We start from the raw sequence: 27,120 nt of genomic DNA on the forward strand, positions 1-27,120 counted from the left end.
CAGCCCTGCTCTGTGTGTGACAAGGCGGAGCTCCTCAACCCCCTGTATCGGCCCTGCTCTGTGCGTGACTGGGGGGAGCTCCTCAACCCCCTGATCGGCCCTGCTCTGTGAGTGACAGGGGGGAGCTCCTAAACCCCCTGATCGGCCCTGCTCTGTGCGTGATGGGGGAGCTCCTCAACCCCCTGATCGGCCCTGCTCTGTGTGTGACAGGGTACGGAGCCCCAACCCCCCTGATGGGCCCTGCTCTGTGCATGACAGGGGGCAGCGCCCCAACCCCCTGATCCACCCTGCTCTGTGTGTGACAGGGGGCAGTGCCTCAACTCCCCTATTGGTCCTACTCTGTGAGTGACAGGGGGGAGCTTCTCAACCCCCTGATCGGCCCTGCTCTGTGTGTGACAGGGTACGGAGCCCCAACCCCCCTGATGGGCCCTGCTGTGTGCATGACAGGGGGCAGCGCCCCAACCCCCTGATCAGCCCTGCTCTGTGCATGACGGGGTGGCGCCGCAACCTCCCCATCGACCCTGCCTTGAGTGTGACAGGGGGCGGTGCCCCAACCCCCCAATCGGCCCTACCCTGAGCGTGACTAGGGGTGGCATCGCAACCTCCCAATCCACCCTGCTCTGTGCATGACAGAGGGCAGTGCCCCAACTCCCCCATCGGCCCTGCTCTGAACCCGACCAGGGGCTGCACCTAGGGATTGGGCCTGCCCTCTGCCACCTGGGAGCAGGCCTAAGCCAGCAGGTCATTATCTCCTGAGGGGTCCCAGACTGCGAGAGGGCACAGGCCGGGCTGAGGGACCCCCTCTCCCCCCCTCCTGAGTGCACAAATTTTTGTGCACCGGGCCTCTAGTATTTTATAAATAGGGAGGCCAAAGTTTTCATAGATTGGGAGAAAAAAACATTAAGTCACAAAACTATAAAAATTCTAGAAGAAAACGTAGGCAGCAAAACCTTGGACATCTCACATAGTAGTATTTTCACCAAAACTTCTCCTGAGAAACAAAGGAAAATATAAACAAATGGACTACATCAAAATAAAAAGCTTCTGCACAGCAAAAGAAACCAGCATCAAAATTAAGAGGGAGTCCACTGTATGGGAGAATATATTTGCCAATGATAAGTCTGATAAGGGGTTCATTTCCAAAATATATAAAGTACTCTTACGGAAGATTAAAAATGGCAGCAGAGTAAAAGGATGCTGCTCGAACATGCTCCCAGGAACAAACTGGAAGTACAACTGAAATACGGAAAGGCTTCCTGAATACTCAATGGAAATCTCACAGGAGAGAAACCTGATACCCAAGGACCAAAGGTGGAGACCACATAGAGACTGGTAGGAGGGGTGGAGGCACAAAAGGGTTGGCGGGGCTCCCACAGACGGCAACGGGGGTCCTGGAGAGATATCTCAGCTGTGTGTGTGGGGGAGGGGGCATGCCACAGAGACCTCTGGGATCTAATCCCACAGCTGGGCTCCCCAGCAGAAAGAACCAAACTAAGGAGGGTACCCACATAGCATCTAGCTGTGAAAAGCAGTGGGGTGCTGTCTGCCAGGGAGTGGCAGCTGAAAGTTCGGGCATCCTCTTAAAGGGCCAACGCACAAAAATTCCCTGTGGAGCCACTCACCTTGTGCTCCAGCAGAGGGTGTGTTAAGTGGACTGGAGCTGTGAGCGCAGAAGCCAGGACGAGGGACTTGGGGGATAGAGCTCAGAAGGCAGACACTCCAAGTTTCCTGGGCTGAGCCATTCCCTCACACAGTGGAGGACATCTTTCCCACATAGACACCTGCCTTGCCTGGGGGGAAGACAGTTGGCACACCCTATAAGAGAACACCTTGCCCTGAGGCTACTTAAGAGTTTAAAAGTAATAGTTAGCCTCCAGGCAGAAGCTACTGCTCCACCCTGTTGAAAAAACTCTCGCCATACCTGAGGATAATTGCCTGGGGGCAATTCAAGTCAGAATCCTATCAGTCTGTACCCAGATGTGGTCTCTGGAGGCTTTGAGTCTTTGCCTGATCCACTTAGTCAGAAACAGCCTTTAACACTGTCCTGCACTAGAGGTTGAGAGGTGCAGCAGTTCTACCTAAAACATAGTCACAAACCCAAACCAACAGCCAAAATGAGGAAACAAAGAAACAACTCCCAAATGAAAGAACTAGCGAATTCTCCAGAAGAAGAGATAAATGAAGCAGAGATAAGAAATGTATCTGAAACAGAGTTCAGAGTACTGATGTTAAAAATGCTCATCAGTATGAAAAAGGATATAGTAACACTGGAAGAAATGCACAGCAGATTAGGGGAAGCTGAGGATCAAATCAGTGGAATAGAAGACAGAATTAAAAATATCACTCAATTAGAGAACCAAAAAGAAAAAAACAATTAAAAAATGAGAACAGCTTAAGGGAGCTGTGGGACAGTATGAAACATAACAATATTAGAATGGTAGGTGTGCTAGACAAGGCAGAAAGGGAGAAAGGAATAGAGATGTTTGAAGAAATAATGGTAGAAAATTTCCCTAATCTGGTAAAGGAAAAAGTCACACAAGTTCAGGAGGCACAGAGAACCCCAAACAGACCCATGCCCAGACACATCTTAATTAAAATGCCAAAAATTAAAGACAAAGAGAGAATCTTGAAGCAAGAGAAAACAAAACTGTTACCTACAAAGGAGTTCCCATAAGGCTGACACCTGATTTCCCGTTTGGCATGAAGTACTCAAGGTAATGGAAAGCAAGGATCTGAGACCAAGATTACTATATTCAGCAAGACTATCATTCAAGATAGGTGGTCAAATAAAGAGCTTCCCAGACAAAAAAAAAAAAAAGGCTAAAGGAGTACATCATCACCAATCCAGCATTATTAAGAAATGCTAAAGGGATTACTGTAAGGGATTGCTGAGAAGAAGAAACACAGAGAGAAACCTAACCATACAGAATTAAAATGGCAATAAATAAGTACCTCTCAATAATGACCATAAATGTAAATGGATTAAATGCTCCAATCAAAAGGTGTAGGGTAGCGGCCCTGTAGGTTAGCCCAAGGCGGGGCGGACCCAGAAAAGTGACCCAGACAGGGAGAAACCAAGATGGCAGCATAGGTGAACACCTAAAATTGCTGCCTCGCACAACCACTTCAAAACTACAACTAAAAGACAAAATGGACATCATCCAGAACCACAGGAAGGCTGGCTGAGTGGAAATTCTACAACTAGAAGGAAAGAGAAAAGCACACTGAGACTCAGAGGAGGTGCAGAAGTAAAGTGCAGAGGTACAGAGGCGCACGTGGAAAGGGCTGGCGGCTGAGGACACGGTTGTCTTTTTCAATCGGGAGGGAGTCACACACTCCCGACTGCTTTGAACTCCAGTTAGGGAGAGTCTCTGCAGACCCAGACTCATACGGGGAGAAACAGACTGTCTGGCAGCGGGCTGAACTCGAGGGCGGCTTTCTCTCAGAGGTGCTTGCGGTGATTACCGCGGGGACACTTAGACCCCGAGCCTCTTAGGGCAGGGCTGAGGATCAGCCATAGCTGTTTGCTCCACCCTGTTGATTCCCTGAGACCCCGCTCCACCCAAGCTGTGCACAGAGGCTTTTGCATATGAATGACTTGGCCCTTTGCAATCTAAAATTACCTAACAAACTGCAGCTGGGTCAGAGAGACCAGAACATCCAAAAGAAGGCCCAAGGCCCCATAGCAGCTTGCACTGTTTTACAGCTGGGCCTCATCTGGGCACCTCCAAACCCCAAACAAGGAAGAGGAATCTGCAGATCTCTTTGTAGCTCCTGCTGGGTAGCCTCAGGCAGAGGCTAAATTAGCACCTCCTCAGAGATCCAAGAGCCAGTGTACCCAGTGGTCAGAGTGGGACCATCCAGATTACAACAACTCAGATCCATAAGGGACACACTTAGGGGGCAGACTCAGTGAGCACCATAGCCCCCACTGAAGCAAGTCTTGCCCATAAGGGTGTCTCCAGCACAGAAGTCCTCCCACCATAGACACAGCTGCTTCTCACAGCCAATTGGCCTGGAGGTCAATTCCTCCCAGTGATACCTACAACAATCAAGGCTTAACTACAACAAGACTGTGCACACAGCCCACAAAGGGGTGCACCAAGAGTGTCCACCTCAGGTAATTGGGGAGGCTGAGCCACTGGGCCCTATAGGACACCTAGCACAGAAAGCCACTCTATCAACACAAGGAAGCAGCCAAAATGCGGAGACAAAGAAACAGGTCACAAATGACAGAAATGGAGGAAAGCAAACTACTCAATATAGAGTTCAAAACCACACTTATAAGGTTTTTCAAGAATTTTCTAAAAACCGCCAATAAATTTAGTGAGACCCTCGAGGATATGAAAAATGACCAACTAGAAATTAAGCATACACTGACTTAAATAAAGAATAATATACAGAGATCCAACAGGAGACTAGAGGATCGCGAGAATCAAGTCAAAGATTTGAAATACGAAGAAGCAAAAAACACCCAACCGGAAAAGCAAAAAAGAAAAAAGAATCCAAAAATATGAAGATAGTGTAAGGAGCCTCTGAGACAACTTCAAGCATACCAACATCCGAATTATAGGGGTGCCAGAAGAAGAGAGAGAGCAAGATATTGAAAACCTATTTGAAGAAATAATGACAGAAAATTTCCCCTACCTGGTGAAAGAAATAGACTTACAAGTCCAGGAAGCACAGAGAACCCCAAACAAAAGGAATCCAAAGAGGACCACACCAAGACACATCATAATTAAAATGCCAAGAGCAAAAGACAGAGAGAATCCTAAAAGCAGCAAGAGAAAAACAGTTACCTACAAAGGAGTACCCATACGATTGTCAGCTGATTTCTCAACAGAAACTATGCAAGCCAGAAGGGAGTGGCAAGAAATATTCAAAGTGATGAATAGCAAGAACCTACAACCTAGATTACTTTACCCAACAAAGCTATCATTCAGAATTGAAGGTCAGATAAAGAGCTTCACAGATAAGAAAAAGCTAAAGAGTTCATCACCACCAAATCAGTATTATATGAAATAAGAGGCCTGGTGCACAAAAATTTGTGCACTGGGTGGGGGGGGGGGGTCCCACAGCCCAGCCTGTGCCCTCTCGCAGTCTGGGACCCCTCGGGGGATGACCACCTGCTGGCTTAAGCCTGCTCCCTGGGGGATTGTGCCTAAGCTGGCAGGCAGACATCCCTCTGGCAGCCCGGCAGCCCTTGGGGGATGTCCACTTGCCAGCGGGGAGCAGGCCTAAGCTGCAGTCGGACATCCTTAGCGCTGCTGAGGAGGCAGGAGAGGCTCCCACCACCACTGCTGTACTGGCAGCCATCAGCCTGGCTTGTGGCTGAGCAGAGCTCCCCCATGTGGGAGCGCACTGACCACCAGAGGGCAGTTCCTGCACTGAGCATCTGCCCCCTGGTGGTCAGTGTGTGTCATAGTGACCAGTCATTCCCAGTCTTTCTGCTGTTAGGGTCAGTTTGCATATTACCCTTTTACTATATAGGATAGAGGCCTGGTGCACGGGTGGGGGCCGGCTGGTTTTCCCTGAAGGGTGTCCCAGGTCAGGGTGGGGGTCCCGCTTGCGTGCCTGGCCAGCCTGGGTGAGGGGCTGATGGCTGTTTGCAGCTGGTCACACCCCCTTCAGGGTGGGGGTCCCCACTGGGGTGCCTGGCCAGCCTGGATGAGGGGCTGATGGCTGTTTTCAGGATGGCCACACCCCCTTTAGGGTGCGGGTCCCCACTGGGGTGCCTGGCCAGTCTGGGTGAGGGGCTGAGGGCCGTTTTCAGGCTGGCCGTGGCCGACAACTGAAGCTCCCAGCCTCTCCTTTTTTTCTTCTTTTTTTTAATTCTGGGATATTTACCTTCTATAATTGAAACTTTGTTGCTGTCACTGGAGCTAAGAGCCGGCTCCGTGGCCACCGCCGGCTGAAAGCAGGTATCTGGGTTTTGTTTAGCTTCTATAATTGAAACATTGTTGCTTCTGGAGCTCAGAGCTCGGCTGCGGCAGGCGGGGAACCTTGGCTTCCTCCATCACTGGAGCAAGCAAGCCGCCTGCTTGCTTCAGCTGCGTGGCTGCCGGCCGCCATCTTTGTTGGCGTTTAATTTGCATATCGCCCTGATTAGCCAATGGGAAGCGTAGTGAAGGTATGGTCAGTTACCCTTTTTGTCTTTTATTAGATAGGATGCTGAAAGGTATTCTTTAAGAAAAGGAAGAAGAAAAAGGTAAAGATAAAAATTATGGACAACAAATACATATCTATCAACAAGTGAATCTAAAAATCAAGTGAATAAAAAATCTAATGAACAGAGTAAACTGGTGAATATAATAGAATCAGGGGCATAGAAAGGGAGTGGACTGACAATTCTCGGAGGGAAAGAGGTATGGGGGATGCGGGAAGAGACTGGACAAAAATCGTATACCTATGGATGAGGGCAGTGGGGGCGATAAGGGCAGAGGGTGGGGTGGGAACCGGGTGGAGGGGAGCTATGGGGGGAAAAAAGAGGAACAACTCTAATAATCTGAACAATAAAGATTTATTTTTTTAAAAAAGGTGTAGGGTAGCGGAACGGATACAAAAACATGACCCAACTATATGCTGTCTACAAGAGACGCACCTCAAAACAAAAGACACACAGGATGAAAGTGAAGGGATGGAAAAAAATTTCCCATTCAAGTGGAAAAGACAAAAAATAGCTGGAGTAACAATACTCACATCCAACAAAATAGACTTTAAAAGCATCATGCTAAGCGAAATAAGCCAGCTGAAGAAAGATAAATATCATATGAACTCATTAATTTATGGAATATAATGAACAACATAAAATGATGAACAAAAATAGAGCCAGAGGGAAAAAAAGAATACTAGAATATAATAGAAGTAATCCTGTTATTAGCAGATTTTTAATATTTCTGACAACTTTTGTGATAGCATACTGTTAGTACAGTTTTGGTAATATTATTATGCTTAAAATCCTTTTCTTGAAATATTAATGTTTATTGCATGTAATATATGTAAGATCATTTTTCTTGAATAATTTGTGTTTATTGAATATAACATCATATTTAAAATGGCTTTTCTTGAGATATTAAGGTTTATTGCATGTAACATTATTATATTAAAAATCATTTTCCTTGCCGAACTGGTTTGGCTCAGTGGATAGAGCGTCGGCCTGCCGACTCAAGGGTCCCAGGTTCGATTCCGGTCGAGGGCATGTGCCTTGGTTGCGGGCACATCCCCACTGGGGGGCGTGCAGGAGGCAGCTGATAGATGTTTCTCTCTCATCGATGTTTCTAACTCTATCCCTCTCCCTTCCTCTCTGTAAAAAATCAATAAAATATATTTTTTTAAAAAATCATTTTCCTTGAAACTGAAAAAAAATAAAGTACTCATACAACTGAATGAAAGACAAACAATCCAATTAAAAAATGGGCAAAGGACCTACATAGACACTTCTCCAAAGAGGACATACAAAAGGCCAAGAGACATATGAGAAAATGCTCAACGTCATTAATCATTAGAGATACAAGTTAAAACGACAATGAGGTATCAGAATGGCTACCATCAACAAATGACAAGTGCTGGCGAGGATGTCCACTGCAGGTGGGAATGCAGACTGGTGCAGCCACTGTTGGAAAACTGTATGGAGTTTCCTCAAAAAGTTAAATATGGAACTGCCATTTGACCCAGTGACCCCACTTCTAGGAATATATCCTAAGAGACCCGAAACACCAATCAGAAAGAATGTATGCACCCCTATGTGTATCGCAGCATAATTTACAATCGCTAAGATCTGGAAACAGCCCATTAGCAGATGAGTGGATAAAAAAGCTGTGGCACATTTACACCATGGAATACTATGCAGCAGTGTAAAAGAAGGATCTCTTATCCTTTGCAACAGCGTGGAGGGACCTGCAGAGAATTATGCTAAGTGAAATAAGCCAGTCAGAGAAAGACAAGTATCACATGATCTCATGCATATCTGGAATCTAATGAACAAAATAAATTGAGGAATAAATTAGAACCAGAGGCATGGAAAAATGGAACAGACTGACTGATCTCAGAGGGAACGGGGATGGGGTGGGGGTGGGGATGGGATGAGATTAACCAAACAAGTTATATGCATATATGTATAACCCGTGGACACAGACAATAGGGTGGTGAAGGCCTGGAGGGGCGGGAACCAGATGGAAGGGGGCAGTGGGGACAAAAGGGGGAACATCTGTAATACTCTCAATAATAAAGATAAATTTAAAAAGCACACAACATTAAGTCATTTCCCCAAAGTCACTCAGCAAGTCAGAACTAGACTTGCAGTTGCCAACATTTGCTACAAGCTTCATAAAATTTCAAATAGGAATAGTTCTTAAAAACCACCTAGTTCATTTTTCTCAAACTTTGATGTGCACATGAATCACTTGGGAATCTTGTTACACAGACAACAGTATGGGTACCAGAGGGAAGAGGGTGGGAAGGGGTTGTAAAGCGTAAAGGGGGTCACAAAAATGGTGGTGGGAAAAGATCTGACAGGTGGTGAACACAATACAGTACGCAGATGATGTATCATAGAATGGTACATTTGAAACCTATATCATCTTATTAACCAATGCCACCCCAAGAAATTTAATTAAAAAGATGTTTTAATGTGGATTCTGGCTCAATAAGCCTGGTTGCAGCTGAGATTTCCTAATAATTATTATTTTTTCTGTTAATCCTCACTTGATATTTTTTCATTGATTTTTAGAGAGAGTGGAAGGGAGAGGGAGAGACAGGGAGAAATATCTATGTGAGAAAGACACATGGATTGGCTGTCTCCTGCATGAACCCTGACTAGGGCCAGGGAACCTACAACCAAAGTACATGCGCTTGAGTACATGCTCTTGACTGGAATTGAACCCGGGACCCTTCAGGCTGCAGGTTGATGCTCTATCTATCCGCTGAGTCAAACTGGCTAGCGCAATAGGTTCTTTTTGTAAAAAAATATATATATTTTATTGATTTTTTACAGAGAGGAAGGGAGAGAGAGATAGTTAGAAACATCGATGAGAAACATAGATCAGCTGCCTCCTGCACACCCCCCACTGGGGATGTGCCTGCAACCAAGGTACATGCCCTTGACCGGAATCAAACCTGGGACCCTTCAGTCCACAGGCTGATACTCTATCCACTGAGCCAAACTGGTTAGGGCAGGCAATAGGTTCTTTTAAAGATATATGAATTATGTATTGGCTGAAATTAATTATCTAAGGGTGATGTATTTAAGTACTGTGCTTCTTAGTGCAGAATCTCAGAGGGAAGGGTGGTGGAGGAGGGAAGTAATTAACCAAGGACCTTGGGTGCACATGTGCATGGCCCATGGACACAGACAATGAAGTGTGGGGGAGGGGTGACTTGGAGGGGGTCAATGGGGAAAATAGGGGACATATGTAATAAAAAAATAAATAAAGGTAAATACTGTGCTTCTTCATGATGTGCTGACTCACTGTTCGTCCCTCACACCTTGGAAAGTGTCGGGTAGCTGCCTGTCCCCAGGTGAGACATCTCACAGGAGTAGCCTTGGAGTTACACCTGGTCAGTGTCGCCTTGTTATAAAGAGGAGAAATTCCACAACCAGGACCCCATTACAAGGCTCTGTGGTTGCAGTTGCCTGTCCCTTCAGCACTCCCTGGAGGCTTAGCCTTTCTGAAGTGGAAGGAGTCAGGGTGGAGCCTGGGTCACGGGAGGAGTCAGGCACGTGAAGTGAGTGCCTTCCTCCCTCTGGGAAGGTCTGGAACCCGAGTGCTGAAATGAAGCCTGGGGTGTGGCTATAGGCCAGTGGTTCTCAAACTTCCTAATGCTGCGCCCCTTTAATACAGTTCCTCATGTTGTGGTGACCCCCAATTTCATTGTTACAAATTGAACATAATTAAAGCATAGTGATTAATCACAAAAACAATCCTATCTAATAATAGACAAACATGGTAATTGACTGTACCTTCGCTACACCTCCCATTGGCTAATCAGCACAATATGCAAATTAACCGCCAACAAAGATGGCGGTTAATTTGCATACATAGGCTCCAAGAGGTGGAGCGAAGCCTGACGGCCCAGGGCCGGCAGAGCAGCAAGGCCTCACATCCCTGGGGCCAGCGGAGCAGCGAGGCCTCACAGCACTGGGGCCAGCGGAGCAGCAAAGCCTGACGTTTCCGGGGCCGGCTCCGGCCAGAATTCGGCCAGAGCGAAGGCCTGGGCCCCGGGTGCCAGAGGCAAACCGGTGCCAGCAGCCAGGGGAAAGGAAGGCCTATTGCACGAATCTCTTCGTGCAACAGGCCTCTAGTATGTAATTATATATGTGTTTTCTGATGGTCTTAAAGGCGACCCCTGTGAAAGGGTCATTCAACCCCCAAAGGGGTCACGACCCACAGGTTGAGAGCCGCTGCTATAGGCAGATTCAATATATAAACATATAGTCTTGAAAGCCCATTAATCCTTTGAGAAAACAATAGCTAAAATGTGTTCAGCACTATTTTAAACTTGTTACACATTTTAATTAATTTAATCCTCAGCAATCCTATAAAGAAGGTAGCACCTATTATTATAATCCCCGTTTTACAGCTGCACAACTTGGGACTCATGGAGATGAAGTGGCTTGTCCAAGGCCAACCTATCAGAGTGCCCGGCTCTGCACTCAGCCTTGCCCTTCACCTGCAGAGAGAGCAGTTAGCGCAGGCGGTGGCGATGGTGGCAGTGGCACAGAGCGGGGTGGCTGCCTCAGTCCTGCCCTCTGGGAAGGAGCGGAACAGCCATGCATTCTAAGAGGCACTGAATGAAGTGGCCTCGTGCACAGCTGGCTCGGGAGGCTCAGGGACCAGTCCTGCATGGCTGCCTTCTGCTTTGGTGATGTTGGGCAAGTTATTCATAGCTTTTGTGTTTGGGCTTTTTGGGTGAGGATTATAAATGAGTTAAAATATGCAAAAACACTTAGAATAGCACCTGACACTCAAGTACTCAATAAGTGCTGGGTAATATACTTTTCAATTAAACCCTCTTCGAGCTGAATGTTATGGTCTTCAGATAGATAATTATCCAGCATTTACCATCCTTTCATTTTAGGCCGAAGCTTTGAGATCCCATGAAAGGCAAAAGCAGAGTAATGAAAGGAAGACAGATAGACACCTTGCCTGGGAAATGGATGAAGCCATTCTGAGAAATGCAGAATGCACGGAGCTACCTACACACTCCAGCTAACAGGGTGGGGAAGCCTTCCTTCTAAACATTGTTTCTTTTGTGCTCCTTTAGGTGCAGTTTTCATTCCAGGGACCACTCAGCTGACCCAGAACGACATCCTCTACAGACTGCAGTCTTCAAAAGCCAAGTGTATTGTCACCCATGATGCTGTCGCCCCAGCAGTAGATGCGGTGGCATCTCAGTGTGAAAACCTGCGCTCCAAGCTCATTGTGTCTCAGAACCCCCGAGAGGGGTGGGGGGACCTCAAGGAGATGATGAAGTGAGTAACCATCATTGTTGTAGAATAGCTTCTCCAAAGAAAGACAACATTGACCAGATACTCAGTCCACGAGTGATGTGATCAGAAAAATGACAATAAAAACAATAAACAGCCCAGCCAGCATGGCTCAGTGGTTGAGCATCAACCTATGAACCAGGAGGTCACAGTTCAATTCCCAGTCAGGGCACATGCCTGGGCTCGGGCTCGATCCTCAGTAGGGGCGTGCAGGAAGCAGCCAATTAGTGATTCTCTCTCATCATTGATGTTTCTATCTCTCCCTCTTCCTTCCTCTCTGAAATTAATAAACATATATTAAAAAAACACACCATAGGCCCTAACTGGTTTGGCTCAGGGGCTAGAGCGTCGGCCTGCAGACTGAAGGGTCCCAGGTTCAAGTCTGGTCAAGGTCATGTACCTTGGTTGCAGGCACTTTCTCAGTAGGGGGTGTGCAGGAGGCAGCTGATCAATGTTTCTCTCTCGTCGATGTTTTTAACTCTATCCCTCTCCCTTCTTCTCTGTAAAAAATCAATAAAAAAATACATTAAAAAACACACCATAGGCAAAGGGAGCAGCTGGTGATTAGCACTGTGCCAGGGTACAGTGCTCTGAGGCAGGCAGGAGCTTGGCCTGTTTTCATAGTTGGGATTTTTAGGAAGCAGACACTGATACAGAGATTAATCGAATTAAGAAGTTTACTAAGGCCCTAACCAGTTTGGCTCAGTGGACAGAGCGTCAGCCTGTGGACTGAAGGGTCCCAGGTTCGATTCCAGTCAAGGGCATGTACCTTGGTTGCGAGCACATCCCCGGTGGGGGGCGTGCAGGAGGCAGCTGATTGATGTTTCTCTCTCATCGATGTTTCTAACTCTCTATCCCTCTCCCTTCCTCTCTGTAAAAAAATCAATAATCTATATTTTTTTTTTAAAAAGAAGTTTACTAAGTTCTCTTGGGATCAACACCTGTGAAGAAAGGCAAAGGATGTGGGATAGGGCAAAAGAAGAAATTTATCTGCCATGTACTCCCAAAAGCCTCCAGCCAACCCACTGAGGCCCCTGGAGTTTGGATAGCCTCTCAGAGCAGTTCCCAGCTAAAGTACTAGTAAGAGGCCTGGCCTTGGGCGAGGCAGCTGTCAGAGGGCTCCGAGTAAGTCCTCCATCCCTGCAGCAGGTGCCACAGCATCAACCGCAGAGCTGGGAGTGGCTCCAGAAGCAGAGGAGAGCAACACTGCTGTCAGCCTTACAGAACACTCATGAGTGTAGAACCCTCAGTATTCATGAATGCAGTTATGAAATAGAATTATTCTGATGCCCACGCCCTGCGGGGGGCTTCCAGGGCTCTTGTCAGGTGTTGGTTCTCTCTCAGCTTCAGGAGGACTGCAAATTCCTTGTCTAGAATGAGCTTGCTTCACTCAAGGGTTTGGGAGCATGCTCCCACCTTCTCTCAAACAGCTAACAAGTATTGAGTTCTTACCAATGGCCAAGGACTGATCTAATAAAAAATAATGTTATAGCTACAATATAGCTGCCATGTCTGTGGCTCTGGTGTATGCCAAAACTCTTCCAAGCACTTGAGATGTATTAAATCATTAGTCTCACCACCTCGGGGTAGACACTGATTATACAGATGAATAAGGTCAGATGCTAGGGTCTGAGCCCACACTCCTGTCTGTGACCTTCAAGGGCTCTAGTAGTGAGAGATTGATATGGTAACTCTACCTCAGGCTTCAAAGGAAACCATATCTGTGATAGGAGTGACAGGTACAGGGCTGTAGGTACTACCTATTTTTAAGGAAGATAATTATGGAATCAGAGACCAACCACATTTGGTCTAGCTCTGCTAGGCTTTGAAAACAGCTTTCCTGCCCTGACTGGTTTGGCTCAGTGGATAGAGCGTCAGCCTGCAGACTGAAGGATCCTGGGTTCGATTCCAGTCAAGGGCACATGCCTGGGTTGTGGGCTCGATCCCCAGTAGGGGGCATGCAGGAGGGAGCCAATCCATGATTCTCTCTTTTCATTGGTGTTTCTATCTCTCTCTCCTTCTCCCTTCTTCTCTCTGAAACCAGTCTACACTAATAAAAGGCGACAAAGATGCTAATTGACCGTACCTTTGCTACACCCTAAGCCACGCCCACCAGCCAATCAGAGCAACTATATGCAAATTAACCCAGCCAAGATGGCGGCCGGCAGCCACGGAGCTGGAGCAAGCAAGAGGCTTGGTTGCCCGGGCGATGGAGGAAGCCAAGCTTCCCGCCTGCCCTGAGCCGGCTGTGGCCTCTGCTCATGTCAACAGAGTTTCAATTATAGAAGACAGATAAATCCCAGATACCTGCTTCCAGCCAGCCTCCACTGGGAGCTGGGGTAGCTGGGGGTTGTGGCCAGCCTGAAAATAGCAATCAGCCCCTCACCCAGGCTGGCCAGTCACCCCAGCGGGGATCCCCACCTTGAAGGGACTGTGGCCAGCCTGCAAACAGCCATCAGCCCCTCACCCAGGCTGGCCAGGCACCCCAGCGGGGATCCCCACCCTAAAGGGACTGTGGCCAGCCTGCAAACAGCCATCAGCCCCTCACCCAGGCTGGCCAGGCACCCCAGCGGGGATCCCCACCCTGAAGGGACTGTGGCCAGCCTGCAAACAGCCATCAGTCCCTCACCCAGGCTTGCCAGGTACTCCTGTATAATAAAAGGGTAATATGCAAACTGACCCTAACAGCAGAAAGACTGGGAATGACTGGTCACTATGACACACACTGACCACCAGGGGGCAGATGCTGAATGCAGGAGCTGCCCCCTGGTGGTCAATACGCTCCCACAGGGGGAGCTCTGCTCAGCCACAAGCCAGGCTGATGGCTGCCAAGTACAGCAGTGGTGGTGGGAGCCTCTCCCGCCTCCTCAGCAGCACTAAGGATGTCCGACTGCAGCTTAGGCCTGCTCCCTGCTGGCAAGTGGACATCCCCAGAGGGCTCCCGGGCTGCCAGAGGGATGTCTGACTGCCAGCTTAGGCCCAATCCCCCAGGGAGCAGGCCTAAGCCCGCAGGTGGTCATCCCCTGAGGGGTCCCAGACTGGGAGAAGGCACAGGCCGGGCTGAGGGAGACCCCCCCCCCAAGTGCACAAATTTTTGTGCACCGGACCTCTAGAAAAAATATATTTAAAAAACAAAACAGCTTTCCTACATTTCTCATGGCCTAGCTGCTCTGATTGATTCAGCCTTGGCCTGATAAACTCTATATGCTTCGTAGATGCTGGATGTGCAGAGTTTGCCTACTCTCAGCTGCCCTGTTGTCTGACTTACATAACAGCCCAGTTATCCTTCAGAACTAAATGCTTTCTTTCTCTTTAACTGGGGTCCTTTCTTCCCTGGATGGGTGCTTAGATCCCCTTAAGTGTTACGATTTTCTGTATTCAGAACCATGTAGATGCTCGTGTGGGAAACAGAACAACAATCCTTCCAGAAGTCAGCAAACACCTCCTACAAAAGGAGTGGAGAATAAGTATTTTAGGCTTTGCAGGCTGTGCACCCTGCCTCTGTCACAGCTGCTCACCTCTGCTGTTGTAGAATGAGAACAGCCATAGGCTATATGTAAATGAATGGGCATGGCTGTGTTCCAATAAAACTTTATTTAAAAAAACAGGAGGTGGGCCAGATTTGGCCTGTGGGCTGTAGTTTGCCGACCCCAGCTTTATATACCACTAGAGGCCCGATGCACAAAATTCATGCAAGAGTAGGCCTTCCTTCCCCCAGTTGCCGGCACCGGCTTCCCTCTGGCACCCGGGACCCGGGTTTCCCTCACAGCCCCGGCTTCATCTGGAAGGTCATCTGGTATAATTAGCATATTATGCTTTTATTATTATAGACTAGAGGCCTGTTGCACGAAGAGATTCGTGCAATAGGCCTTCCTTTCCCCTGGCTGCTGGCACCGGTTTGCCTCCAGCACCCAGGGCCCAGGCCTTCACTCTGGCCAAGTTCTGGTCAGAGCCAGCCCCGGAAACATCAGGCTTCGTTGCTCCACCGGCCCCGGAGCCGTGAGGCCTCGCTGCTCTGCTGGCCCCAGAAATGTCAGGCCTCACTGCTCCACCGGCCCCGGGCCGTCAGGCTTCGCTCCACCTCTTGGAGCCTATGTATACAAATTAACCGCCATCTTTGTTGGTGGTTAACTTGCATATTGCGCTGATTAGCCAATGGGAGGCGTAGCGAAGGTATGGTCAATTACCATGTTTGTCTATTATTAGATAGGATTACCCATGACTTCTATTAACATACTCATTTCTTTTAAAAAATATATCACATTTTGCCCTACCTGGTTTGGCGCAGTGGCTAGAGTGTCGGCCTGTGGACTGAAGGGTCCTAGGTTCGATTCTGGTCAAGGGCACATACCTTGGTTGCAGGCTCCTCCCCCAGCCTGGGCCCTGGTCCGGGCTCATGCAGGAGGCACCCAATTGATGTGTTTCTCTCACATCGATGTTTCTCTCTGTCTTTTCCTCTCTCTTCCACTCTCTCTAAAAAGCAATGGAAAAATATCCTCTGGTGAGGATTAACAAAAAAAAGAAAATCACATTTTAAAGCATTCATGGTGAAGGGGCAGTTCTGCACAAATCCATCTGTTACAATACCCTAGAATTCTCGTTCTGCTGCAGGAATGATACAACTCTTAAGTGTTTAAAACGCACTAATTGTGTAATCATACAATTAAAGGCTATGAAACTGGCCATTATAAGTGGGCTATCGATGGCAGTTAATCTGATTCTAGAAAGTACCTGAGAAGATGGAGAGGGAGATGGCATTCACCTTGAATTCAACCCAAATCACAGGGGGCCTGACCACTGGGGAACGCGATCCGAGTGGATGGTTTCTCATCCTTTGCTGTGCCAACAGTCTGTCCTGCGGTGTTTAATGCGCAGAATCACTGCAGTTCTTCCTTCCTCCACAGGCCAGGAACAACCACACGTGTTTAACGTGCTCTTCCTTCCTAGGCGTGCCACTGACAACCACACGTGTGTGGAGACAAGACACGATGAGACCATGGCCATTTACTTCACCAGCGGCACGAGCGGATCTCCCAAAATGACTGCACACACCCACAGCAGTTACGGTTTAGGATTGTCTGTAAACGGAAGGTAGGCTCACAGAGCTGCAGCTGGAGGCTCCACAGCTGCCAGGTGATGATTCCTTTATTGGTCTTTGGATTTGTTTCCCACATGGGTCAGGCCTATGCTCTGTCCCAGGTTCTGGCTGGATTTGACACCGTTGGACGTGATGTGGAACACCTCCGACACAGGCTGGGCCAAGTCTGCATGGAGCAGCGTGTTTTCGCCATGGATCCAGGGAGCGTGTGTATTTGCACATCATTTGCCGCAGTTTGAGCCAACTTCCATCTTGCAAGTAAGCAGAGCCCAAGAGGTCAGCGTTTAGAAATGCGTTAGCAGTGCTGCCCACAGGACTGCGCACACGTGCTCGCAGAAATCAGAGCACAACGTGATTTAAGGCATTTCACATCTAGAAAGTAAAACAACCTGAACAGATAAGTTGAGGAAAGGTGTGAGTGCATTTATGTTAGAATAATCGCTGTGCCTCCCATAGACACTAGGCACTTATTAAAGTTGTAGTAAGACCAAGAGTTTACTTCTTATACATTGCAGACGCTCTCCAAGTTTCCCATCACAGTCTTCTGTTCAGTGCCAACTGTATACCGAATGCTTGTGCAAAATGATGTGACCAGGTAAGAAAGGTTGGTAAAGAGGCACATAATGGGAGAGGGGAGAGAAAGAGAAAGCTCTAGAGTAAAAGCTCATTCTGCCTAAAAACATAATTCCAGACTCGTAGGTGTGGGATTTAGCAATCTCTTCTCCTCTCCATCCTCTTGCTCCTCTGTGATAATAATTACCACGTTCAGGGCAGGGTTGGCCATGTGCATAGCCCTGAGAGCCCAGGGGATGAGGACCGTCCTCTGACCTGGGACAGTGAAGAAGCACCCCTACTTGGAACCCTGTCCCAGCAAACAGGGGACAGCATGGGTGTCTTTACTCTGGTCCTGATTCCATTTGACAAGGTGAATTGGTAACTATTTTTAATTGATTTTATTTAAATTTAACTAGGAAAAGTTCACATGACATAAAATTCAGTATATATATATATAAAGCTAATATGCAAAGTGTCCCTTCAGGAGTTCAACTGGGAGACTGAGAGTTCGATCGATCGCTATGACATGCGCTGACCACCAGGGGGCAGTGCAGAATGAAGGAAGGCTCCAGCCAGCACTCAGCAGCCAGGGAAGGAAGGCCCCGGCCTGCAGCCAGAAGGCCCCAATCAGCCCTGATCACCGACCAGGCCTAGGGACCCTGCCTGTGCACAAATTCCATGCACTGGGCCTCTAATAGGTATATAAGAATCTATATTGAACGTCTTCCTCCAAACCTTGTCCTCAGTCTCATTTCTCCTTCTTCCTGAAATCTATGCGTACACCAACAGGCACGTGCTCTTCCCCTCTTCATAAATATAAATGGAAATATAATATGCACACAGTGCTGCACCTTCCCCCTAACAGTACATCCTGAACCATTTGTTTCCCACATGGGTCAGGCCTATGCGCTGTCTAAAGTAGTACAACTCACCACATGTAAGTATCTAAAATTTAATTTTAGTGAAATTAAAATTTCAGTTCCCTGCCCTAACTGGTTTGGCTCAGTGGATAGAGCTTCGCCCTGTGAACTGAAGGGTCTCAGGTTCGATTCCGGTCAAGGGCATGTACCTGGGTTGTGGGCACATCCCCAGTGGCGGGTGTGCAGGAGACAGTTGATCGATGTTTCTAACTCTCTATCCCTCTCCCTTCCGCTCTGTAAAAAATCAATAAAATATATTTTTGAAAAAAAAATTTTTTTCAGTTCCAGACTATAAATTATATTGTAGTGCATGTTTGCTAAGAGAGTAAATCTTAAAAGTTCTTATCACAAACAAAAATAATCTTGTAACTATGTAGGATGACGGATATTAATTAATCTTATTGTGGTGATGATTTCACAATATATAGAAATATCGAATCATTATGTTGTACACTTGAAACTAATTTAATGTTATATGCCAATTATACTTAAAAATAAAATTCAGTTCCTCAGTTGTACTAGTCATGGTTCAAGTGATCAGTAGCCACACTGAGCTAGAGGATACTAAGTGGATAGCAAAGATGAGAGAAATTTCCATGGTCACAGAAAGCTCTATTGGACAGCACTATCCAGGAATGTCCTTGTTCTTTTTTACAGCTGTAAACTATTCCATTGTATAAATATTTCATAGTCAATTTCAGACAAGTAGAAACTTTTAATCCTGATTTAACATATTAGTTAAATATGATACCATGTGTGGTATCCTCCTTAAGGATTTTTTGCAATAAATCATGTTTCCCATCCCCCAAATTAAAGGGAGAAAAGAAAAAGAAAAACTGGTGTGTGAGGAGTCACTTTATGATGTTAGAATGGTTTATTTTGATTGGAGAAGGGAGTTAAGAACTAAAACACAATTAATGTTGTGATCTCACTCATATGTGGGATATAATGATCAACATAATGTAATGAACAAGGATAGATCCGGAGACAAATCACAGGGGAGGGGGGGTTAGAGAGCAACCAAAGGACTTGTATGCATGCATATTAGCATAATCAATGGACACAGACACTGGGGCAGTGGGGGCTTGCCCGGGGGTGGTCAATTGGGGAGAAAGTTTCTATCTAAAACTTTAGACAATAAATAAATAAAACACAATTAATGTTGGCTTTTCGTTATAAATAATCTTAATTTCCATTTTTTCCCATCTTTCCTCCTAAATTTAATCTGTGACCTGTCTTCTGAGAAGCTTTAAGTTCAAAAGCTTAAAGCACTGTGTGAGCGCAGGGGAACCCATCAGCCCTGAAGTGACTGAGCAGTGGAGAAGCAGGACAGGGCTGGAGATCTACGAAGGATATGGGCAGACTGAGACGGTACAAACCTCCCTGGGCAGACAGGGCTGGATCCCATATAGTCTGATGCGTAGAAACCAAAGGGTTCATTATCTACCTAGGGTTGTTTGAGAGCTAGGGAGGGAATGGAGTGGTCGCAGCAGTTTAAAAAAGCTTGAGGGAAGCTAGTTGCAAAAAAAGCCCTGTAGCAGACATGCCAGGGACTGACCAGCAGACCCTGAGTGACGGTTGAATGATTACTCTGACACTCGTTTCTGTGAAAGAGAGGGCTAAGGGACTGCCTGGCTAGAGGAACCAGACAGCTCGTTCACCTGCCTCTTTAGGCTTTTATTGTAAGAGCAGTTTGAGATAAGGTTTAACTTTTAGATACAATCAGTAGGTAAGTAATCTTGGGAGGACACATGTGTCTGCAGTGTCCTTTAAGCAAGGGCACCTAAAGATTAAGCATAAAAATTCCACACGCGCACAGGCTTGTTTGGAAAGGTCAAGGAATAATAGGGGTAGCTGCCTTGGGCCAACTCCCCTAAGTCAGAATTCCGAGAAACAGGGTGGCCGCCTTCCGCCAACACCCCGTTTTGGAATTTCCTCCTTATAAACTTTCCAACCAAGTCCCATGCTTCCCCACACAGACACAGTTGTTTAAATAGCCTAACATTACAACCTGGAGCTGTGTAATAGAAATAGCCATTCATTAAGAAAAACTGCTATATAACTGATCAAGGTAAAGGCATTACAATATTTTTAAATGAAAAAAATTACTAGAGTTAGAAAAAGATTTCACCGTATATAATAGGTAACTTACTTAGTCAAGGCTGCCTCAAAATTGAAAATGTTGAGTTGCTTATTACTTAAAACATTATGAGTTTGGTGGACAACACCATGACAGGCATACTTTATGGTCATCTAAAGAGCTTGTAGAAATAGGAATAAGAAATTCTAAAGAAAATGAAAAAAATAATAACAGAAGTGGTAATTATGTAGGAAAGGGGGGTAAGATGGAACAGATAAGGGAAAAGCTGAAAGAATGTTTTCAAAGTGTATCTTTTTACAATGCACCAACTTATAAACCATAAGAATGTAGTAGCTGGTCAACAATAAAAATACCAAACATAAATTAAAATCGACAAATTTATTAAATAAGAACAGCATAAGTATCAGGCTAATATGAGTATAATGTTTTCATAAATATGGGTATTTTAGTGATTATAAATGTATCCAGTGTTATAACTTTATTATATATATTTTACTTAGTGTCCATCTCTGTACTTCATTAGATAGACATGAGTGCAGAGAATTTGTTTTCTTTTGAACCTGGTTCCTACTAAGTTCTCAGAAACATGGTGGATAAATGAATAAGGTTTATGTTACTGGTAACGTTACTTTATCCTTTCTTCTTCTTGACTAGGTGCTGATCTGTGGACATTTTAAGGGAATGAAAATTAAGCCTGGCTCAATGGGAAAGCCTTCGCCTGCTTTTGACGTTAAGGTTGTGCAGACACCTCCAGGAGATTAAACAGCCTGCAGTTCCCACCCCACTGCTCCCTTCCCCTACACTCCTAGTTTGGGTGATAACTTCATGCTATCTTAACTTCCATGGACTAGAAATGTTAGTTTGTTGGTCTCCATTTTTTTTTCTGTTCCAATTTTAGTATATGTGCTGCTGAAGCACCCATTTTTTTTTAAGTAATTCTAAGCATTGTATAAATATTAACCCATTTAATTTCCAGGAGCCCATGAGAGACAGAGTAATATTAGAACCACTTTACAGATGAGGCCCAGCGAGGGTAAAGAATGTACCCGAGGTTGGACAGGAGCTGCTGGTGCTGGGACTCAACCCCAAGCGACCTAGTCCAGTCTGTGCTCCACACAGCACCACACTGCCTCCTGGCGAGTCACGTGGGCAGGAGAGGCTGCAGCATTCTCCCTCTTCCCGCAGGCGGGCCTGTAACCTCTGCCATGTCCACCCCTATCCCTGAGTGGCCTCCTCTATCCCACCAGCGCCCTTGTACAGGTTAGGACTATTCTTAAATCAACCCAGATAATGCTAGGGATAGGAAAGGAACTTACCTACTATACAAAAGAAAACAGGAGCAACAAAAACGCTAAGCAGACAAACTGACAGAGAGCTCAGACCAAACTTAACGGAGGGCTGTAGATTAGACCAATGCTTCCCAAGCTTATTCAAGCGTCAGAATCACATGGCACTTGCTAAAAATACTGATTTTTCCAGCCCCTTCCCTGGACAGTCCGAGTCAGTGGGTTTAGGGTGGGAGCCTGAAATCTGTGTTTGAAACAGGCATCCAGGTAGTTCCCGTGATCAGGTAAGTTTGAGAAAGTTTAGGTGACATTGATTGCTGACATCCCTGTTTCTATAAAGCAGATGCTGGGCCCTTTCCTCCCCTCTCAGTTGCTGTGGGAACCTGTCTAAAGGTGGGATTGCCTAGCGGTTCAGGTCTGGCTGCTGTTCGCGTGGGGAGTCTGGTGAGCTGGTACCTAGCTACGAGCAGCCGCACCCACACTCTGGTAGCTGGGGATGTGCCCCAACCAGCTGGATATCAAGTTCGTGCAACTTCAAGGCCCAAAGCTCCTCATGTTCTTGTTTAACATCTTGGGACCTTGAGCTATGAGGAATGTGACTCTCCAGAGACAAAGCATTTTGTCTTTCCCCAGTCATTAGAGAGTGTGTGCAACTCCTAAACCCCTCCTCCTGTCAGTAATTCCTTCATACCTGGAACCAAGTATTTCTTTAGGTGACTGGGTGGGAATCCATATTTTTTATTTACAAGAACTAAATGGTAAGACTTTACATTTACATTTCCTTTGCCTTTCAAGTTTCCCATTGGGGACATAAGCCCTCTTCCCTCTGTAAAGTGCCAGCTACGAATTATGTCCTCCTTTTCCACACAAGCCACATCTCAGGCTTAAAGGTTCTTGGTGGGTGAATATAAAAGCCGTCGAGTGTTCATATTTGAGAACAGCTAAAGTCATTTAGAGCAAAATCCGGTACATAAGATAAGCAATCAGCCCGGGAAATGCCCTGGCTGGGTGGCTCACTTGGTTGGGGCTTCATCCCATACACCAGAAAGTTGTGGTTGGGGCTTGTATGGGAGTCAACCAATCAATGTTTCTCTCTCATGTCAATGTTTCTCCCTCTCACTCCATCTTTCTCCTTCCTTTCCCCCCTCACTCTCTCTAAAACATCCTTGGGTGAGGCCAAAACAAAACCACCTTGGACTGTGCTCCTGGAGAGATTCCAGAGTGTCGATGCAAGGGCAGGGTCTGGCGCCTGAGTGCTGAGCTGAGTCGGCGCAATCATGCTCTGTTGCTTAAACCTCTGCACCTCAGTCTCCTCATGTGTAAAGTGAGCTTCACAATAGTTCTAACCGAGCAGGACTATTGTAAGGACTAAAGGAAATGAGACATCTGCAGTGCATAAAGCATTCAGATTTAGTACTTAGAATAAGTGCTCAATAAATGCTCACTTCTCAGGGGCTTGGGGAAGGGTCGGAGGGCAAGGCTTGAAAGGGCTGACCCTCCACTGTTTCCGCTGTTGCTGACATCGCGCTGCTGAAGTCAGGTGTTGTTTGTCCCACAGTTTGAAAACCAGTAGTGAATGTCTATTTCAGAGGAAAAGACAATCGAGATACATTGCTAAATGATACAAGCATTTTGCAAAAACAGTACATTATAAAATGATCCTATTTTTTCCTATGTCTATATTGTCTCCAAAAATATTTCCAAAATGTGATTATTATTGGATGGTAGAATTAAAGAAAACTTTTATTCTTTTTTTTCACATGTTGCTAACCTGCATTTTATATGTTTTGCAATAAGAATTTAACTAAGTACATTTCTCTGAAGAATTTAAAGTATTAAAATTTGTTTGGATTTTTTAAATGGCAATAAATCAAAACAAAACAAGCAAAGCAAAGATTAAGAGGTGGCATTAAGTAAAAATTCCCTTAAATTGTTCTGTTTTATCCTAGATTTTAGATGCAAATGGCAATGTTCTACCTCCTGGACAAGAAGGAGACATTGGCTTTCAAGTTGTACCGAAGCGACCACTTGGCCTTTTCACTCATTACGTAGTAAGAGGCTCATCAAATAACGTCTTCTTTTCTATTTGTTTCTCAAAAGTCCTTGGTCATGATCTCTAGTTGCCACAAAGCATACCTCGGATAGGTACTTGGCCTTTTCTTGAGAGACCCATGTCCTAAGACAGAGAACTGGAAAAGCACCCCCATGCTTGGTGGAGAAGGGCTCGGGCTCCCCAGGCTAGACCACGCCTCCAGGCCACGCTGCGGGCGGAGGGCAGCCCAGAAGGAGATGCCTCTCACTCACACTGGGCCTCTCTGCCATCCAACACCACATCATTTCCCTGGAATCCAGTGAGTGGTCTCCCTTCTTGCAGGGGTGAGAGGGATAGAGAACGGGGCAGTAACACAAGTGCCCTTCTTCCACTGAGGGCCTTCCAAGCTCCTTACAAACGTATTCCCCTCCCTAATCACAGTATACAAATGAGTGCAAGATTTACACCAATTCATCCAAGGCCCAGGCTCTACTTGCTGGTGAATTTTAAATAATTTAGCAACACATCATTTTTCTTCCTGCCCAAGTTACAGGACCAATCCTATTTCCGTGTAAAACCAGACAAAATACCATAAAAACCACTGCTGTCCTTTGAATTATTAGGTGTTAGTTCTTTCTTTGAACTGAGTGTTCCTTCTCTCACTCCTCCCAGTGTTCGATATTAGCCACTTAGCCAAAGGCAGCCTGCTCCTCTGAGCTCGAGCTCCTGCAGTGGGTACTTTGCGATCTACCTACAGAATTCTCTGGGTAGAAGCATGCCTGGTCTTTGTAACTAGTTCACCTTCCGTATGTCACATGCTGGCTCCTCTTCATTCTAAGGCTTCTCAAAGGTATCAGACTTCTTTCTCCTGAGCACTTAAGAGTTCAATGGAACAGAAAAGTCACATTCACTAAACAAAATGCTATTTGTTTCACAGGATAATCCTACAAAAACAGCTTCAACTCTCCGAGGCAACAACTACATCACTGGGGACAGAGGCTATATGGATGAAGATGGATATTTCTGGTTTGTTGGGAGATCGGATGATGTCATATTATCCTCCGGGTAATTTCTTCAGCTGTGCATTTGTCTACGTGAACTGGTCATCCGTGTTCCGGGGTGAACCTGCTGCTCACATCATAAACGTCTGTGTGTGTCTTACCTCCAGTTACCGAATCGGGCCCTTTGAGGTGGAGAGTGCCCTGGCGGAGCATCCTGCGGTGGCGGAGTCGGCTGCTGTCAGCAGCCCAGACCCCATCAGAGGAGAAGTAAAAGAACGATTCGTCTCCATTTATAATGTGTTAGCAGCCCGACACATACCTTAAATCATAGTTCATTGGGACAGAATTACCCACATGATTCATTCACTTACTGTGCAAGTCAGATAGGAAGAATTGCTACAGAATAAAACCGCAAAACATACTCTAAGGAATTTGAACCCTCTCCAAGGAGGGCCAGGGCAAAGACGGCATGAATGCCAACAGCCCAGCTTGCACCAGGCAGGGTGTCGGAGGCCAGCTGGACAGGAACACGCTGGTGCCCTGAGGTCTGGGGACTCCACGGTCCCGGAGTGGCCGAGGAGAACAGGCTGGGTGGGAGCAAGGTCAGAGACAGGAGCCGAGGCAGCCAGAAGCAGGCCGTGGAGGTCAATAAGCAGAGGTTCAGGAAATAAGCTCTAAATAAGACAGGAGTCCTGACAGCTCACTCCTATGGGGCTGACCACCTGGCTGTGTGGGTAAAGGTTTCATGCCACTCTTCAGGTGCCCTCTGCCAGGCAGACTCCCAATATTCCAGATGGATAAGAGCAGGGAGCAGATTCAGCGATGGCGGAAGTTTGTCCCTTTGCACTGAATTCCACCAGAAGGGTTTTGTGAGTCTCGGCTCCTCCTGAACCTGCCCCCAGCCTCAGTCATCATTAATTGTGTCCACCCAGATGCTAACTTGACAGCTGAGCCTTTAGGACTGGGTTGGCTTGGGAGTCAGCTCATATCCCAGAGTATAAGGCAACAGAGTGGGTGTAGGTCCCCCCTTCCTGCACAGGGGTCAAGTGAGGGAGAGATTGACCAGTTCCACTTGCCAGTGTGGGTGAGCGCAACGCCTCCTGCGGGGGGCGTCCTGGGTTCCCCCTGGTGGCAGGCCTGTCCTGGCTGTGCTCCTCGCCCTCCAGGCCTCACACTGAGTAGCACGTTCCAGAAGAATTTACCAAACAGATAAGATGAAGACTTTAGGACAATATCCAAAATATTGATCATTTTTATCTACCTACCACAGTCTTGCAACTTATTATGTGTATTTTCACACTATTGTCTATTTTGCAATATTTTAGCTTTAAAATTCCTAATGCTATTTGCTAATCATAAATACTTTGACAGTTTTATGATAACTTAATTTTTCTCAGGTAAAATGAGTACCCGGGTACATGCCCTTGATCGGGAATCAAACCCGCAACCCTTTGATGCACAGGCTGATGCTCTAACCACTTAACCACACCAGCCAGGCCTATTACTTTGCTTTTAAAATTTTATTTTCAGCCAATGACTTCATTTGCCTATTTAGCTACATTTTCACAATTTTCAAAAAAGTGTGTTTTCCACAAGGCTTCTTTAAAAGATACCACTTCAAACAGGGACAAAGGGGTGGGTGGCTTTGTTACCACTGTCACTTCTGAAGAGAACATCTAGGTGTGAAGTGCTGTTTAACGTTGGTTGGAACGTGAAATACAGAGCAGAGAAATGTTTATCCAGGTTGCTGGGTTCCTAATTTTCTGGATCACATAGCTCTGTGGAATTTGAGGGCCACTGGACCAATGCAATGATGAAATTGTTGTGTATTTGCACCATCCAGTACAGTAGCCACCCTTGTACGACTGAGGAAATTTTATTACCTTCCACTTTAATTTGAATGTAAGTAGCTATATGTGACTAGTGGCTGCCATTTGGAATAGTACAACCATAGACTTTTCCTATAAACATGCAACATTTTGCATAGTATTTCAGAAAAATTTGAAGCACACTTAGGGCTAAAAATATCTTGTGCTCCTACTATTACAACTAATAACACCTAATGTTTTTGAGGACTTAGCGTGTTCCAGGTATTTCTGTAAGCCCTACACCCTGTTTTCCTAGAGAAGGGAACTGAGGCACAGAGAGATGTCCGAACTTGGCCAGGATCATACAACAAAGTATGACGGGAACCCAGGTTGTCACATTTGGGTCCATGCTCTTCACCAGGTCAGGTTGTTCCTTATTAATTTATCATTTTCTATAATGGTTTATAAAAGACTTTTAAAAAGATAGATTTTATCCAAGGCGTAGAAGTCACAATATGCAAATCAGTAATTACAAACATTAGTTCTAAATATAATTTGCCTCTCAGTGAACAATTCACTTATAACAAGGATAAATTTTTTTAAATTGATTTTAGAGAGAGAGGAAAGAGAGGGAAACATCAGTGTGAGAAACATACATCAGCTGCCTTCACACCCCGTACTGGGGATCGAGCCACAACCCAGGCATGTGCCCTGACTGGGGACTGAACCAGCAACCTTTTGGTACATGGGATGACACCCAACCAACCAAGTCACCCTGGCCAGGGCCAGTAAGGATACTTTTTTTATTTTTTTAAAATATGTTTTATTGATTTT

At 46.2% G+C, this 27,120-nt stretch overlaps 1 protein-coding gene across 1 annotated transcript in view; it reads left to right on the top strand.

Annotated features, from left to right (window-relative positions):
* The window catches only part of ACSM3 (acyl-CoA synthetase medium chain family member 3), a 58,025-nt gene that overhangs the window by 28,221 nt on the left and 2,684 nt on the right, over window positions 1–27,120 (top strand). Inside the window, exons 4-13 of the mRNA XM_023744382.1 lie at window positions 11,263–11,470; window positions 16,433–16,576; window positions 16,685–16,841; window positions 17,099–17,178; window positions 19,306–19,429; window positions 20,814–20,894; window positions 23,395–23,496; window positions 24,415–24,542; window positions 24,646–24,745; window positions 26,603–26,707. Of these exons, the coding sequence (XP_023600150.1) occupies window positions 11,263–11,470; window positions 16,433–16,576; window positions 16,685–16,841; window positions 17,099–17,178; window positions 19,306–19,429; window positions 20,814–20,894; window positions 23,395–23,496; window positions 24,415–24,542; window positions 24,646–24,745; window positions 26,603–26,707 (1,229 nt within the window). The remainder of the gene's footprint in view (window positions 1–11,262; window positions 11,471–16,432; window positions 16,577–16,684; window positions 16,842–17,098; window positions 17,179–19,305; window positions 19,430–20,813; window positions 20,895–23,394; window positions 23,497–24,414; window positions 24,543–24,645; window positions 24,746–26,602; window positions 26,708–27,120) is intronic.

Source organism: Myotis lucifugus, unplaced genomic scaffold (genome assembly GCF_000147115.1).
Source record: "Myotis lucifugus unplaced genomic scaffold, Myoluc2.0 scaffold_458, whole genome shotgun sequence".
NCBI lineage: Eukaryota > Metazoa > Chordata > Mammalia > Chiroptera > Vespertilionidae > Myotis > Myotis lucifugus.